This window comes from Tauraco erythrolophus, chromosome 1 (genome assembly GCF_009769465.1).
Source record: "Tauraco erythrolophus isolate bTauEry1 chromosome 1, bTauEry1.pri, whole genome shotgun sequence".
NCBI classification, from domain to species: Eukaryota; Metazoa; Chordata; class Aves; order Musophagiformes; family Musophagidae; genus Tauraco; species Tauraco erythrolophus.
This window is the reverse complement of record NC_141465.1, coordinates 34,966,042-34,984,587: the sequence shown is the minus strand read 5'-3', so window position 1 is coordinate 34,984,587 and position 18,546 is coordinate 34,966,042. Positions and strand designations below refer to the sequence as shown.

General features: G+C 41.3%; 1 protein-coding gene across 2 annotated transcripts in view; it reads left to right on the top strand.

The window, feature by feature from the left end:
* Window positions 1-18,546, top strand: part of DSCAM (DS cell adhesion molecule) — a 420,787-nt gene that overhangs the window by 342,692 nt on the left and 59,549 nt on the right. For both annotated transcript variants that reach the window (XM_086608220.1, XM_086608229.1), the window contains one exon: window positions 13,734-13,887. In XM_086608220.1, coding sequence (XP_086464346.1) covers window positions 13,734-13,887 — 154 coding nt within the window. The remainder of the gene's footprint in view (window positions 1-13,733; window positions 13,888-18,546) is intronic.

Here is an 18,546-nt window from a genome sequence, read left to right as displayed (position 1 = left end):
CTGTAATCTCCCCAACTCTACTGTGACTCTTGATATGGTTCATATCACCCCTGCCAGTGTTGGTGCCCAAGTGGAAAAGCAGCAAATAGTCCAAGGGCTGGATGAGCCTTGACAATATCTCCACACATTTCAGATGTTAAAGCCTACCAAGTAAAAACTTCCCGAGACATTAGACCAAGTTGGCAGATCGGTGCTTCCATTCCTTGCAGGAGAGAGTCTCCAATAACTATCACGTGCCTTTTTCCTTTTTTGCAGACACTAAGTTAAGGCTCAGATGGCTCTGATGAATCCTCTGATGGGTCTTGTTCGTTCTCCCCGGTGCACAGGGCGTTATATGTGTTCTGAATATGCAGATAGAATCATGGAATCATAGAATGGTTTGGGTTGGAAGAAACCTTAAAGATCATCTAGTTCCAATTCCCCAGCTATGGGATGGGACACCTTCCACTAGATCAGGTTCCTCAAAGCCTCATCCAACCTGGCCTTGAACACTTCCAGGGATGGGGCATTCACAACTTCTCTGGGCAACCTGTTCCAGTGCCTCACCACCCTCAAAGGGAAGAATTTCATCCTTAAATCTAATAAAAAACTACCCTCTTTCAGTTTAAAGCCATTACACCTTGTCCTATCACTAAATGCCCTTGTAAAAAGTCCCTCCCCAGCTTTCTTGTAGGCCCCTTTTAAGTACTGGAAAGCTGCTATAAGGTCTCCCCAGAGCATCCAGCCCTTGTTGAACTTCATGAGGTTCGCACAGGCCCACCTCTCAAGCCTGTCAAGGTCCCTCTGGATGGCATCCCTTCCCTCCAGAGTGTCGATTACACCACACTTGCTGAGCATGCACTCGATCCCACTGTCCATGTTGCTGACAAAGATGTTAAACAGCACCGGCCCTAATACTGACCCCTGAAGAACACCACTCATCACTGGCCTCCACTTGGACATCGAGCCGTTGACTGTAACTCTGAGTGCAACCCATCCAGCCAATTCCTTATCCGTCAAATCCATGTCTCTCCAATTTAGAGACAAGGATGTCATGCGGGACAGAGTCAAATGCTTTGCACAAGTCCAGATAGATGATGTCAGTTGCTTTTCTCTTATCCACCAATGCTGTAACCCCATCATAGAAGGCCACCAAATTTGTCAGGCATGATTTGCCCTCAGTAAAGCCATGTTGGCTGTCACCAATCACCTCCTTTTTTTCCATGTGCCTTAGCATAGTTTCCAGGAGGATCTGCTCCATGATCTTGCCGGGCATGGAGGTGAGACTGGCTGGCCTGTAGTTCCCTGGGTCTTCCTTTTCTACAATTTTTAAAATGGGGGCTATGCTTCCCCTTTTCCGGTCAATGGGAACTTCACTGGACTGCCATGACTTCTCAGATATGATGGATAGTGGCTTAGCAACTTCATCCGCCAGTTCCCTCAGGACCCTTGGATGCATCTCATCAGGTCCCGTGGACTTGTGAACTTTCAGGTTCTTTAGATGGTCTCTGACCTGATCTTTTTGTATGGTGGGCAGTTCTTCATTCTCCCAGTCCCTGCCTTTGCCTTCTGTGATTTGGGCGGTGTGGTTAGAGCACTTGCTAGTGAAGGTGAAGGCAAAGAAGTCATTGAGTACCTCAGCTTTCTCCATATCCTGGGTAACCAGGTCTCCAATTCTCTTCTGGAAATAGCCCACATTTTCCGTAGTCCTCTTTTTATCATTGATGTGGTAAAATCTGCAAGTGGATCAAGACTCTTCTTCCTGTTGTCAGGAGTCACAACTTTCAGCCTTCTAATATCCTGACCGCCACTTTCCACTACCAGTTTGAGCATGTTCTCCCGTCCTTCCTTCTTTGTATTATGTGACTTAGGTTCTCATCACCACATGCAGTCTTGAGCAGAGTTACCAGGCCTCTCTGCATACTTGCTGTGATAACTGGTGTGTCAATGGCTCTACCAGTCAGCAGCACTCTGGCTTCCTCCACCTCTGAATGGGTCCCTTCTTGCAAGAACATAAGCCCACTCAAGCTTTCCTCATCCATGTATTCATCTGTTAGCTTGTGAGCACTGTTATAACCGTATGCTCCTGCCTCCCACACCAACACCACGACAAAGAGAAATGTGGCACAGGTGTCTGCCACTCTGGAGGTACATTTTCACTGATGCAGCATGTTCCTGTCTAAGCAGAGTGGACTGGCTTCTCCGTAGTTGGCAATGTTCTCCATTTTGCAAAGGTGTGTATTTCTGTTTAGCTCTACGTGTGTGTGCAGTGTACAGTTTCTCCATCAGAAAAGCTGCATTACCCAAACAGTAATTGCTGCTGCTTTCTTCCGAAAAGCTGTCTGTGCTGCTCAAAGTTTTTGCTGGGTTCTCTTGGGGATGACGTTTGATAAACATGTTGTTAATGCCAAACCAAACCCATAACTGTTCAGCACATTACAAGAGGGATTGTGATTCTTAAATGTGAATTCCCTTGCCTTTGATTAAATGCTTCATACCCATCCTAGTTTTCTGAGTGCTCAGCGGTCAGACTTTTTAAAGCTCTTTCTATTTGACACCAAATTTCTTACCATGCAGTATGAAGTGAATTTCCGTGGAGCAGCAGTACCTCTGTGAAGCTGCTTCCCAAAGCCCCTGAATCAAAATGTGTTCAAATCTGCAGTGAAACTCTATTTGAGGGAGACTTCAGATTGCATTTCATTTTCCAGCACAAATACCTGAAGACTGGTAAATATGACAAGAAGCTTGCAAACCATCCAGGTACAAATTTAAAAATCTACTTTTCTCATAAGAAGAACCAGTTTATTCTCTGGTCTTGAATCCTGGCAATAGTTCTGAAATGTTAGTTGATCAAACTGTGGAATTCTGCTAAGAGATACAATTTCTCCCTTAAAACCCACCTTGACTGAAGTCTCAAATGTCCAGAAGCCTGAGGACCAAAAGGAGAAGAAATTCCAGAGCAAGATGCTGTTGAACCAGATGAATGGAGTGAGAATGTTTCTGCAAAGATCCCAGATGATGCTGTCATGATAACTATATTAGCTGGGTTAGTTAGATGACAATCCACAACATGTGGCAGACCCCAATGCCAAAATAGGGGTGATGAATAAGAGTCCTCTCATACTGCAAACCCTACGGTCAGCCCCAGGTAACTGGCAGTGATCTGTGTCTGAAAGAATCTTTGAAAACTGTTACCTGCAATTCTGGACTTCTCCAAAGGGTTTAGAAAGATACAAAAGCTGAAAGCCCAGCCAAGATTCATCTTGTCCTGGAAATACTTCTGTGAGACAATTGGATTTGGAAGATGAAGGGAGCTGAACAGATGTGGAGTAATGATGGAGAAGAAGGAAATGATCTTATATTTGGCCAAAACCTAAGTCAATTTACTCGAAAATGGAATTGATATTGGAAACTGACCAACATCTGGCACTGTTTGGGGCAGACAGTTACTGATCTTTTTTGGTATACTTATTTTTCTGTGAGAAACGTACTCTTAAGCCTGTTAGACTTCTACATTTGTTTCATTTGTTGCTTTTGGTTTAAACCCACTAAGAGGAAAAAAAAGATTACATGTTTTAACCTGCTGTCAAATTAAACAGGCATATGATGTCTGCACAAGACACTATTCCCCTGTACATTCTGTCTGTTCAGTCTTGTGATAAGAGAACCACCACCAGCAGCAGTAGTAGCAGCCGCAGTAGCGACTAGACTATTCATTTGTTTCTCAAATTTCTACACACCTTTTTCTGACAATCTATAGAGCACCGTATTGAGGGAAAAACTATAGTCAGTTTCCCAAGTGAGAGTGTATTATAGAGGCAGTTTTTTTCTGTTCAGTAGAAAAAGTGATGTGAATCAGACTCTTTCTCCAAGTTTCCTTCCTCTCTTCCACAAATGTATAGACTGCAGCCTTCCAACACATAGTTTTGAAAGGTCCCAGTGGAAAACGCTTAGGCCAAATATCTTGATTTCTTATGTCCTATATGTTTGAGATCTATTCCTCAATACAAACACATGCAGAATCTTCCAGAAAACACCTGGAGGATACTCTTTCCCATGTATTACTGATATCCTATCAAAAGCATACACAGGAGACTCTGAGGGTTGCCCTGTGAAAGAAGAGAGTCATCTTTGCTCTTTCTCTGTAACTTATAGATTCAAGGGGCGACTCAGTTCACCTGACTCCAGACATCTTGAAGAGAGATGCCTATGCTGATTCTGGGGTCATCAAGTCTTTCCTTTCATTAAAGGAAATGAAATGAAATATGAAGTTAATAAAATGAATGGAACATTCATTCGTCTTAAAATCATCAGATCATTCATCTGTAAAGAGAACGAAGCAATAAAATGAAATGAAACATTCTCACTTTCCTTTCATTAAAGGAAAGAAGCTAGATGTATGGAAGAAGCTGGATGAATCTTCTTCCAAAAGCTTCCCTTCTCTTTGTTTACTCTAGAGAAAGTATACGTGGTTATCTTAAACCAGATGATATGCATCTTAAACTAGATGATATGAAAGTACACACCATTATGTTAAACTATAAAGAACCAGAATTAGCTGACATAAATTCCCAGCATCCAGGTATTTTCCACACAATTTTTTCAGACAGACGCAAGTTTTATTTGATTTTACATAGGATCAGTCCAAAATCTAACTCAGTGTGAGGTGGCTTTACATCATACTCTCTGACCCTCAGTTCCTCTCCAGTTTAAAGACTTGAATAAAAGGCATGGAAAATAGAGCGAAAGCAATTGTAAGTCAGTAGTGATTTGCTCTTACACACTGTAGAGGCTTCAGTAATTAAAAGGATGCTGAAAGTCTCTTGAAGAGAGGGGAGAAGTCACTGACAGAAGTTGACTAAGTAGAGAAAGTTACTGTTGAATGGAAGCTTATTTAGAGTCAGCAGAATCTGTAAGGTTGAATTTAAAATGTATGTTCATTGATTTGTGTACTACAAGCAGTATTTGTCACCATGTCTGTACAGTACTTTTTACAGCATGAAGATATTTGTTTATTAATTCTTGTTCTTTATATAGTATAGAAGTGGTGTATAATTTGGGGGTTATTTTAAAAAAATTATTTTGAATGGTATTTAAAATACATTTTTTTTAATATACCGTATGTTTACAGCTTTTTCATAGCTATTTCACAGCTTTGTTTCCAGCTCTCAAACATAGTGTATTCATTCTTTTAATGGCTTCATCAGCTTTCCTTTTTTTTGCTTTTCTTATTTTTGTCATAGAGCAGATCTCAGGGAAGAGGTGACAGAGTATAAATTAATTCTGATGATGTGCTGTTTTATATGATTTTTAAAAGGTCTCCTTGCAAAGCCCTACTAAAACAAATTTGATATTGATTTTTTCATAAAACTCTGGTCTTGTCGCACTACCTGGTCTTACACACAGGTATATCAATATAGTCTAATAATAAGTCCTTGATGTCAGTTGCAGTGTATTTCAGCAGATTTGAATTCATCCCAAGTCCTTCTGGATCATACAGGGGACAGAGCACTTGGGAACTGACGGTGTCATACAATTTGTGAGATGACTGAAATGCTCTGAACAAACCTGGTGATTTTTTGGGGCCACCAAAGGAGGCAGCAGAACTCCTGGCAGCGCAGAACGTGGTCTCCTGACCCTCCTGTGGTCATCGGTCCTTGATATCACGTGCTGCTTCCCTGATCATGAGCCCCAGGAGGTTGATGGACTCTCTGTGAGTTGCTGCAAAGGAGCAAGCAAGTGGTGCACCTCAGTGGCTCCCAAGAAACAGATTCCTTGGCTACCTGGAAGTCCAGGCAGTGGGCTGTCTTCCAGGCTTAATTCCTAGAAATGAATTTACAAGATTTTCCTGCAAGTGAGAAGGCAGGGAGCTGCCTCTTTTGTTTCCAAAATTCCCATTTTGCACTTTGTAACATTTCAGTTCCACATTTAAAGAAGAAAAAAAAAAAAGACAAAATTTTATACAGAAGTTGTATTCTGTTTTGTGCACAGCTTCTGTTTGCAACAGTTATCTTCAATAACACTGAGTGAAAAACAGATGCCATGTTTCAAAACATGAGCCAAAATTGCAAGACCTGAACAGAATCCATAATATGACCAAAGTGGTATCCAGAGTCTTACTGAAAACCGTGGTCCAGGATTGGTGGCTATTTGAAGCTCTGCCAGTCTGTCTGTCTGTGAAAGGAAGCAAGGCAAAAGCCAGAAATCCTGTAGCAAAGTCCTAGTCCATCACCTCGGGCAGAGTTTCACATCTTTAGGGAGTTCACTGAGAGGGCACATCAGTGGTCTGTCTATTCTGTTCAGAGATTCAGAACTTGAAGTCCATTCTCTATAAACACAGTTTGTATTGATTTCATATTAACCCAGCTTGCTCCCAGGTAGAAACAACTTGTCGTAGCTCGCGTTTCTGGATAACTTATCAGTCCAAGAGTCTCTAAAAATTCATTTCCAGGAGCAACAAGGGCCTGAGGTGGAGCAGGGTAGAAAATTCTGTGATATGTTGAGCAAAAAGATGGAGATCTTTGTGGTTTGGCCTTGCAGAACTAAAAACTTGCTTTAATTACTGATGAGACTCAGTGCTAATTGGACAGTGCTCATTAAACAAGGGCCAAGGAGCAGCACCAGGCCGCAAGAGTATGTGACGTTGCCTGACGTCTGCCTACACTGCTTAGCACTAGACCCTCTGAATCAGATTTGGTTTGAAGAGAGCTATTTAGAGTAGTACAAAACTGAGCAAGAGACCAAGTTAAAAAGCACTGTGGATCATCGGGGTGAAGTGCTCAACACACTCCATGACTCTCTCTCATTTAGCAGTAGAGATGAGCCCAAAGGATGCATGTTTATTGAAAGAAATCTAGCTAGGCAAGCATGGTTTCACTGAAAGAGCTCAGGCTAGATATAAAACTGATCGCTGTTCTGTGGGAGACTATGAAACTGTTGGTTCATTGTTGTGGGCAGGAGGGACAAGCATGGATATTTCTCCTGAGTTCACTTCTGTTCAGTGATTCCATTAGTGACCCGGATAATGAAATAGCAAGAGTGCCTATTAAATTTGCAGGAGATATAAGGCTGGGAGGGACTGCAAGTACACTGGAGACAGAACTAGAATTCAGACAGATCTTAATGAACTGGGAAATTGGTCCAGAAAAGGTTGAATAAAATTTAGTATGGGTAAGTGGAAGAAAATGGGTACTATGAATAACCAACTACAAAAGTACTGGGTAGAGAGCAATTGGCTAGATTCTTCAGAAAAGGATTTTGAGGTTATTGTGCATCTCAAGATGAATATTAGCTACCTTTATAATCCTGTTGTGAAAAGCCAAATGCTGTACCGTGGGATTGTTGAATACAGGTTTGGAAACTGTATTCAAGAAGGCTGTGGACCAACATTAGACTGTCCGAAGGATCACAGCAGATATTATTAGAGAAACCATCAGAGAAAATGTGATTTCTAGGCAATGTTGAAAGCATCAGGGTTATTAAGTTGTAAAAAGATAAGAGTACTGAGGGGGAAAGGAATGATAAAACTTCATGTAGATGAAAGACTGGTAGAAAGATGAAGGTAATAATCTATTCTCCATGTTCCTAATAGACTAGAAAAGAAGCTATGGGTTTAAACTGCAGCAAGAAACTCCAGCTAGATTTCAAGAAAGCTTTCTAATAGTGAGACTGGTTAAGCAATGGAATAGGTCTTACCCCCTAGGGAGTTGCAAAATCTCTGTTTATTGTAAGTCTTCAAAATCAGATTGGACAAACATCTGTCTGAAATTGTGCAAATAAAGTTAAACCTTGTTTAAAGAAAAAGGATAGACTTGGGTAAACTCTCAAGGTCCTTCCAGCCCTGTTTTTAGATGGTGCTATGGTCATATTGTATACTTAAATTCATAGTGAAAACACAGATACCACTCTAGGTAGTATATATATGTATTTTTGCTTTTCAAGATAAAGCAGCCAATATACAGGTATCCAACTAGTATATGCTCTTACTTCACAGCAGACACACAAACCTGGGATGTTTCTTGCTTTTTACTCATGTCCTTAAAGTCTCCATATGGTTTTCTCAGTTCACCTCCAATTTTCCTCCCAACTTGCAGAGAACGAGGAGATAGTTCACCTATCTTACATCAGAAGTTGTTTAGATGCAGTTGTTGTAGGCAAAGTACAGGCTTGCTTTGACTTAATAATCTTCCAATCCACAGTAAACGTTACCTGTTACCTTACCTCTCTGCTTGGGAATCTCCCTGATTGCTTGGAAAACTGTTACAGACATATTTTTCTTCAAGAGCACCCTTTGGAAGTTTTCCCAGGCTGGGTTAAAGAACACAACAAAGAAACAAACAAAACAAAAAAACAGCCAGGGGGTTCAGAGTTTATGCACATTGCCTATCTAATTGCTTTTTAAAGGAGTCAGAAATGCCAGGAGACGGCATACTGCAAAGTGTACAAAGCAGTGTACACCAATAGAACTGAAGATGCTTCAGAGGAAAATGATGCTCCCTGCAGTGGCTGTTCCTCAGCATCTCTTGCTGTTGCATAGTTTGGGAAGTAGACTGACTGCACGCTGATAAAGGACTTTGATTTAATTTTATTTTTTCACAGCCTTTACTGGATTTTTAGAGACTTGCCCCTATCTGTGCTTCTTAGAGACTGAGCTAAAGACAGAAGAAAAATTAACCCATCATCCCAGCCAAATAAAAAAATTAACCCAGCCAAATAAAAAAAAAAACAACAGTTAGAAAAAATGTCCCTTGAGCAAGCATGTTACTGCTTTTGGGATAAAACAGCAGTATATGTTTCACACTGGCACATGCAAAGACCAATATGTGACAAGGTGACGTTCCTTTAAAATATTTCTTATTTCAGTTGTTTAATCTTCTCTTTGCTGACAAAGCTCCCTTTTTTCTTCTTGTGTAATGAAAGACTCTGGCATGTTAGTCTAATTGAAATGACAGGCAAAAGTTAAAAGTAAAATCGATTCTTTGTCACTGGAGCATCCTCAAGTGTTTAAAAGGGAATGTCAGCTGAGGAAAAAGAAGGTGTATGTTAACCAGTTAGAAACCAAAATCTGTTACTATAGCAGTTTGTTTTAAGAAAATAAACATCATTAATTTAGTGAAGATATGTTTACCAGATTCAATTAATAAATTAATTCCATGAATAATTGAATTAATATTTGGAATAGCTACAGTTGCAAATGTGTGAATGATGTTGGTTCTCTGTGAGTGAAAGAACGGAATTGAAGACAAGGCATTTTAAAAGAAATTAGAGAAGCTAATTCTGTGATTATGGAGCTGCTGGAGCAGGTCCAGAGGAGGGCCACAAAGATGATCTGAGGGCTGGAACACCTCTGCTATGAAGACACACTGAGAGAGTTGGAGCTGTTCAGCCTGGAGGAGAGAAGGCTCGGGGGTGATATTATCGCAGCCTTCCAGTACTTAAAGGGGGTCTACAGGAAAGCTGGAGAGGGATTTTTTACAAGGGCGTGTAGTGATAGGACAAGGGGCAATGGCTTTAAACTGAAAGAGGGCAGATTTAGATAAGATATAAGGAAGAAATTTTTCACTCAGAGGATGGTGAGGCACTGGAACAGGTTGCCCAGAGAAGTTGTAGATGCCCCATCGCTGGAAGTGTTCAAGGCCAGGCTGGATGAGGCTTTGGGCAACCTGGTGTAGTGGAGGGTTTCCCTGCCCATGGCAGGGGGGTTGGAACTAGATGATCTTTGAGGTCCCTTCCAACCCAAACCCTTCTATGATTCTATGATTCTGTGATCTTTGGAGCTCCAGGGAGAGAGAGCTCCTCTGTTTTGAGACAATTTTGCCTGCTCTTCTATCTGACCATATTACAACTGGAGGAAGTTTGGAGGGTTGTTTGTTTTTTTCAGTTTTGTATTTAACTTTCATCCTCAGAGCCAGTGCTATAGCTTTAAGCCTAAGGTTTTCCTTTTCTGCTTAGCTACTCACCTTATCCCAAACATAAAATCTCAAACCAGATTTGAGCTGTGTTTATCAATTGTATACAGGGTGTATGTCTGCCTGACTGTCCCAGGGAGTCAATTCCCATATTGCAGAGGGGAGCAGAGCAGCAAGGCATTTCAAGCAGGACATCTGCAGTATTAGGAATGGCTTCTAAAGGCAGCCATATGCCCCTTTCATAAACCATGGGAGTCATGGAAATAGCAGTGAATGTTTAAGCGGATTAATGCTTGCTGGAATTAAAGTTTAGCAATAAGGAAGTCTGTAATGGTTAGCTGTTCCTAAATGCTGTATCCACGTCCCATGTTAATAGAGGGTTTAGAGTAGCTTCTGTTAGATAGCTGCATTAATGAGTGGAGTCTAAGTGCCAGAGACAGCCTAGCCTGTTTGACTTTCAAATTAACCCTAGGAAATGCTGCCTCATGAATATTAAAATTCAGGCTCCTGTGCCATGATCAATACATTAATTTTATGTATGACCTCACAAAGATCCAGCCTGTCAAACCACGGGCATTTGCCCAATATTCTTGTATAAATACCAAGACAGCTGGTTCTCAAAACCTGCTGTAATATTTCACGTAATTATAGAAGTGTCTGCCTGCACTGACCTCTTCATATCAGAGGTGGAAACCCAGGCAAGTGCTTGCTAAATGGGACAGACTGACTTCGCACTTTGTCAGGAGGGATGAGATTGGCTAGAAAGTATGGCAAGGTCCCTATTTGGGTTTGTGTTGAGCCTAGACAATTGTTAGCTGGAGCAAACCAGTCTCTCCAGAAAAGTTAGTCACCATGGAGGAAGTAGGATATATCTTTATAGAAGCTAACAGAAGCACAGATTTGTATAAAAGCCAGGAGGTTAAGTATTTCAGTTAACAAGCTCATTAACTTCAGATGCCTTCAGCACAGACAACTATACCTTGGCTAGTTATATGGACATTTCTATAGTTGATGGGGAAACGTAGGTATGTCAAGGACATGATTCATCCCACTGCAATGTATGTGTCTCAAATAGGCCAGAAGAACCTTGCGTTAGAATTTACCTTTTCTTTGCATGGTCTCTGAAGGGAGTCAAGGTGACTGACTTAAATACAGATGTCTTCACTCTAGATTTTGAAAGTGAGATGAAATGAAGTCTCTTGTTCCCCTGGCTATAGAAGATGGCAGCGCAAGAATAGAGAAATGCAGTGACCCATTCAATAGCTGAAACTGGCTACCAGTTCACACTGGAAAGGTGTTTAATGGTATCTCAGAAACATCCCTTATTTATTTGAAATTCACTTTGAAGGACTACATGTTCCCATGCTTTCAGGTCAACCTGCCTTTTGATATGCTAATCAGATGAAATTGGCCTTTACCACCAGCGAATATTTGTATATCAAAGAGATTCCTGGCACACCTTCTGTCAGTCTGAATCAAGTTTAGATTACACTGCTGCATTATGTTTAATGCTGATTCCTAGTAAAATCATTTTCCCTACGTCATTAACGTTCTAATTATTTTTAGCCTAGTGTTAGTTAGCCATTTCCATGCTCAGTATAGCCCAGGGAAGTGAATCTTTGTTATTCATTCTAATGGTTCATTATCCCTCTATTTTTACGTACAAGAATCACTAAGCCCGTGCATGTCATAAGTAAAACTGGCTACGCTGAACATCGTAATCATGTTCAGGGCTGACGAGATTCCCCTTTGCCTCCACCAAGGAGCTGAGCTTTCTGTGAAGGATGTGCGGAGATGCACAAAGCCCATGTCCCGTGGAGGAATCTATGTATTTCTCTGCACCTTTCCTTGCACAGGTCACTTCAAGCAGACTACGGAATGTCTCACAGATAAACAAGTACTGCTTAGCAGCCGGTCGGCTTCACTGCAGCCCGCGGCCGAGGCGCTTGAGTGACAGTGCAAGAATAGTCTCAACTGGCATTCCTTCCAGCGCTTGTCCTTCCCGGCTAATGCGGCTAAATAGCTGAGATGACCTTCTGCTGGAAATCTTTGAATGGAAGTAATTTTGTGATTAAACAAAACTAGACTTGGGGGGAGTTTGAACAGTCTATTAAAGAATACACTTTTATTTCTTGATTCACTCCATTACTGAAGGAATAAGCTACCAAACACAGGGATAAGGAACACCAGCACAACCGTTCTAAGTGACCAAAGACGTATATCTAGAGTAGAAGACTCCAGATTTCACAGCAGATGCAGGACCAAATCCTCTGTTGGCAAAGTTTTGTGTAAAATAAAATCGGTTTGTGTCATGGGTTAGGCCTATCCGGCAACTAAACCCCACGCAGCTCTCCCACTCCAGTAAAATGGAGAGGAGAAAAATACAATAAAAGAGCTGAGGGTCGAGACAGGAACAGAGGAGCACCCACCAACCACGGTCCTGGGCAAAAGAGGCTGTTTTCTTAAAGCAAAACAGTTTATTAACAGCTACCTACAAAGAGAAAAGCACACAAAAACGGTTACTTGAGAGGATAACAAGAAAACAAGGCCAGGTCTTAAAAAACAACACCACTCCCCCCCTTTGCCTTCTCTTCCCGGCTCTATCTCCTCCCCCCAGAGGCGCAGAGGGCAGGGAATGGGGGAGTGCAGGTCAGTTCATTCCATGCTGTTACTGCCGCTTCTCTTAAAGGAGAAGGAGTCCTTACACCATTTGTCCCTTGATCCAGTGGATCCCCTATTCATGGCAAAAGCGTGAATCCTACCCGCTGGGAGGCAATCCTTGCCCCATTGGATTGCCCCAAGTGTGAGCTTTACCAGTCCTGGACTTTTAAGGAGTTGTTGCCACTTGCTCTGGCGTGGGTCGTCATATCGACCTTAAATGCGTCTCCATACAGACTTAAAATGCGTAAATGCGCCTCGACCTGTGCCCATGATTCACAATAGTCTGAGGCTCAGGCATCTCCTTTAACAAAGCACCTCCCCATTGGCAGAGGTTGTCCCACGGACTCTAGATGCTTACCATGCTCAGGCTCTGGCATCTCTTCTCGATGTGGATCCTCCACGGGCTGCGAGTGGGTCTCTGCTTGCTCCACTGAGGACTGGTTGCAAAGGGGCCGCTTGCAAGGGGGACTCAGTTGCGGCACACGTTGTCCTGTTCCATCTTCACTTACCTAGTGTCAGTGTGGCATTTGTCTCAGATCTCAGTCTTTTCTGGGTAAACTCGGCCCGGTGGGCACCCCGGGAGCAGAGCTCTCCCCAAGTTACCCAAGCAGCTCCGTTGGGGCCATTACCAGCGGACGGCCCGGCACCGGCTGCCGCCCAGCTGGGCACCGGGAGCGGGGCCGTGCCCCCCTCCCTTCTCCTTGCTCCTGGGCAAAGGCACACCTTTCCGGTTCCTTTGTCCCGACATAAATAGGGCAATTCGCAGAGGCTCAGATTGGCTCAAACCCCAAGGGGGATGGGAGTCCAGTCTGATGGGCAGCTTCTGCCACCCGGAGCTACCCCCCAACATCAAACCATGACAGTTTGTCAGAACTATTGGTGGTAAAAATTGGTCAAATATGTTCACTTAAATTGCTCTTCCAACCCTAAAAATAAACCAACGCATAAAAGTCCTAATCTGAATAAAAACAATTTGTAAACAAAATATAGGCTCAAATTCACTGAATATAAATTGATTGCTACAAGTTATTGTGTCTGCTGTTTATCACCATCTGCCATCTGTTTGGAGCAGTTGATACTCGTTCCGAGTACTCTGAAGTAACAGGCTTGATAGCACTCAGCTTAGCAGACTTTCTCCAAATACTGTTGATTTTAGTCTGGAAACATTTGTCTCTTCCATCACAGGTAATCAGCGAGTTTGAAGCCTCTCCCGACTCGTTTTCCTACAGAATCCCCAACTTGAGCCGGAATCGCCAGTACAGTGTCTGGGTGGTAGCAGTGACTGCTGCGGGAAGAGGCAACAGCAGCGAGATTATCACTGTGGAACCACTAGCTAAAGGTACGGTGACAGTGCTTTTTAAAGCAATCCAGAACTTTGCAATGCTAATTACTGTCATAATTGGCACGTGGCTTCTTTATGCCTCATTGCTTACCGAGAGTGGGATTTGTCAGGAGTAACTTCAGTTCTCTCCAAAAGTTAGGTGACAACTCTTAGCTAATTGCCCAAGCTTTGCTGTAGTCAGCAGAGATAGAATGACGTGCTTCTCTAGGGGGTAATTCATCCCTCCTACCTTAGAAGGAAATAAATTGCTTTTTGGAGCAATTTTTTATCTTCTTTTTTGGGTACAGAAGGTTTCACATGATCCCCCTCCCCTTCTGAATGTGTCTCTTTTTTTTTCTTGCCACACAAGATAACTTATCATTCTCTTCCTTAGTAATACCTCTTTTGTACTTCACAAGTACTATCTTCTGTATAAATGGTCTGATTAACATACCTAAACTCTGAACAATTGTTCTCAACTTGCATTAGCTTTGAAGTTTACTGCTTCTATTTCAGATATGAAGAAGGGATAATGTGCCTCAAATCCTACATATTTTTTTCCCAGCTGTATTAATTGTTCTATTAAAAGATATTACTTGGGCCCATGAATTCTGCCTTACCCGTACTGTGAGACATGATGCTTTTAACACTATGGCACCTTAGCTTGGAAACAGAGACCTGACATTTTAGACAGCAAGGTGAGAAGAGTCCCATCAGTACTCAATATCTACATGGGGTCTTCAGACTGATTTTTTTTTCCACTCAAATTGGTAACATCACAGAATGTGCCAATATAAATGGTGTATTGCACAGGTCCCTAGAGATGCAAAGATATATACATTTAGTTGACTTCACAGTTTCACAAGTCTTCTGATTCTTCAGTCATGTGGCTAATGATGTAGTAATGTGAAATAAAGTGTCTAGGACTTTATGATGATGGATGCTTTCTAAAAAAGCTTTGCAGAATTTCAGTCAAATGCCAACGTGAAAACACTTCCTGCATGGAAGAGCATATACCATCACCATAGGGAAGCTACCTAGGTACTAGATAACCAGTTTGATGATGGTAGATTAACTATCAGAGCTATAACAATGAACAGCAGTGGTGGTGTTTGAAGGGTACTATTTCAACACATGACATAGCTTCCTAGGATGTAGAAGTTGCAAATAGGTTTCCTCAGGCTTATGATGAGAACTTGCATGTCTTTTCTTTGACCCTTCTCTAAGCTAAAGTTTTTATCATACAAGATAGATATTTTTCAACATTACTGTGAGAAACCTGTAGTAACTACTACATTACTATTGTAGCTCATAATGGAAGAGTTAACTGTAAATGCGGGGAGGGTCTCGCAAGGTAAGGAGGCATAGGTTGGAACAAGCAGGGAAATACTTGCTCCCCATACCATTGCTTACAGTTTTTTTCTGTCAACTGATAAGAGTCACCTTTACTTTCTGCTTCTTTCTGGCATTTTTTGTACAGACTTTCAGAACTTTTCTCTTAGTAACTATACAGTGTTAGAGGAGTGACCTGAAAGATGGCTGAAAGGCTATGAAGGTCTGAAGGATCTGAAAAGCCTGGAGCTTTTCCATTGTTGAATTTCTTGTAGGATAACTGCATACCGCATTTTGAACATCAAAGAGACCAAAGTTGAGATCTTAAAAGGTGGATGAGAAGTGTAAAGGATATCTGCAAAGGAGGACCATGAAAAACCCCTCAGGGAAACAGGACAAAGGCTTTTGTGTGGTCCTCCTTTTAGGCGAGCTGTAACCTGTGGGTAATGAATGTGTGATGATGAAAATAAAACAAAAAAAGAAAAAGAAAACATAAACATTGAGGCTTGAATAAGAGCAAAACCAATTAGATAACAATGTGGTGCCATACTAATAGATCGAGGATGCAGGCAAAGCCAGGAGTGTGGAGGGACCTCTGCACATATTACACTAGAAGTTCTCTTTCTCCATCTCCTATGCATTTAAAAAAGTGGGGCGTGTTCAGAAAAGATGCATGTACGCAGAACAATGCAGAGTTTGTAGGTACCGAGATGCATAACCTCTAGTTATGAGGAAATGTAGTATGTGAGTGCTTTCAATTTACTAAAAATAGAGACATTACAAACTGACTCACATGTGCTTCAACTGAACAAGCTTACCAGAAACTGGAATTAATTCTGCTCCTCCAAAGCTTATTTAACATGATCCATGATGACAAATAAGTGAACTTAAAAATAGCTTGTATGAAAAGACAAGGGGACTTTAAGGAAAAATAATTAATTACTTCAAAATAGACCTGCCAGTGTGAACAAGACTTTATTTTGAAGGATGGTAGAATGCATTCAGTCAATGTTAGAGCTAGTAGTGATACTACGATATAAAGTCTGCATTAGATCATGCTCAGTACAAGCCTCTCTTACATGCACTTAGGACTGAAAAAGTGATGAATATTCCATTTGTGGAGGTTGTGATGGACACTTGAAATGCTGATAGAGAGCAATTTTATGAACTTGAATGTAGCCAGGTTAGAAATTATTGCATCGTGTGCAAGATTTCCTGTATGAAAGCATCACTGGGCCTTTTAGAGAGCTGAGGGAAAGTGGTGATCAGTGATAGGGGCAGTGGATGCACAAAGAAGAAGGATGGGCAGAGCTAATGGCCTTGAAGACCTTTCTCACCTTCAGCACGCCTGAAGCAAGTAGCAAGTCAGAGGGTTAGAAGCAGTTATTGCCTGATTTTGCCACAAGTTCCCAGTGCAAGAACATCCTACAGGCCATTCTTATGAAGTTGTTTGCTTCCTTTTTTTCTCCACTTATTTCACAGTAACTGTCCAAGTAATGATACCATCATGACAGCTAATGAGAGTTAACTTTGAATTGAATTATGTCAACTTAATTATAACCCCTTTAAGAACTCCTCTGGGAACAATGAGAATGTCTACATAGGGGTTTGATGTGAAATGGATAGTCCAATTTAAATGAAAGCTTAATTCAAGTTAACATTTCTTTCTTCAGTGTCTCTGTTTCTCAGAACAGATTGTCATTCTCTGTAATTAACTGACAAAAATAAGCAAAAAAAAATCAACCCCAACAAACAGAAAATAATCATGGCAATGCAAAGTCAGTCTCCATGTAAACAAGCTATGTGCCCCCTCCCCAAATTACGCTTCATTGCAGACTTGGAAGTTGTGGGTTTAGCCTATCAAATATATCTAAAAGACAGAAAACCTTGCATGTACCTTGTTCCTCCTATTTCCTGACCATGACTGATGGAAAATGGCATTTGCCAGGAACATGATGATAACAGATCTAAACCCATAACAATCTGATCCTCTGGGAAGAAATCTCTGACTTTAATGCTGACTTTCCCCTGTTCTTGTGGACTACCTGAGCACTAAAGTTGAACAGATTTGCATCCTAGTCTATGTTGCTTTGTGTGTTTAATGTTTTCAAACAACAAGTGGTGTTCACATGATAGTACATACATCCCATTGGTCTGTTTCTTTAATGGTTCATCTTACTGGAATACATAGAATATTCTTCTATGAGAAACTAAATGAAAGAGGCTCCAGACCCAGGATATTCACTGATGGCTCTAGTATTCAGGTTAAACTGAGCTGTAGTGAATTGTCATAGCTCTTGTTCAGTTTCCCCTTACACTTTGCCTTTAAAATTCAGTGTGTCCTCTAGAGAAAAAAAAAAAAAAAAAAAAGAACCAAAGAATGTCTGACTGTTTCTTATTCTATGGTAGTAAGTGTAGCTAATAGGATTCAAAATATAAACAAACAAACATGCAGAAAACCACATTAGCATCAGAAAGTGTACTGGTCTGTGAAGACACCTCTGTATCTTCAATTAATTATTGGGTAATTTGCGAAAAATAGGAACAGACACGTCCTAATCCAGTGCCATGCCATCTAATTTGTGGGTAGTCTGTAAGCATCTGGATAGCTTCTGTAACAAAGAGGTAAGCTCTGCAGCTGAATTGCCCACATGCTTCATAAAACTCCCTTGGCTCAAAAGGGAGAGGTCTGTGAGATTCAAGATATTTTAACCTCATGAATGCCTGTTAGCATTTCAAACTTACTGCTTTCAGATGAATTTCACTAGACATTTATTTTGTTTCTAGTTTTCTTTTGTTCATGTACCTGTTAGCACTCTCAGAACATTTTTAGAAGTTAACCTATAAAGAAAATTGGAGTTAAGAATTTTCATGCTGTTCTACCATGTCTTTTAAAAGCACTCAGTACATGAAAGGAATAGGATAATGCATAGAAAGCTGCGGGTACTTTCCCCAAAATAGTACAGTATGCTTTTGTAATGTGCACTTCTGTGTTATGGTCTGTGACCTTACCACTGGCTTAGGCTTCTTTGAGGTTTATGTTATTTCCACACATCACTGTAAAATGGGACACTCAGGATATTTAAAACCAAGAGCTACAACATAAAGGTTGGGCTTTGGAGATCTGATATCCAACCTATGACTGGAGGCAGAATTCACTGTCAAAATAACTATTCAAAGTAAAGGTCTATCACAGAAAATCTGCTAACAGTGGTGTCATGTCATGCTGAAGGCTTCAGCAGGATTCCTGCAATACATATGCTTTGACCTAAAGTAAGCAGTTGGCAGCAGTTGGAAATAGCTGAATTTTTCGAGAAGTGCTGGAGAGGTGGGAAAGCCAGGAAG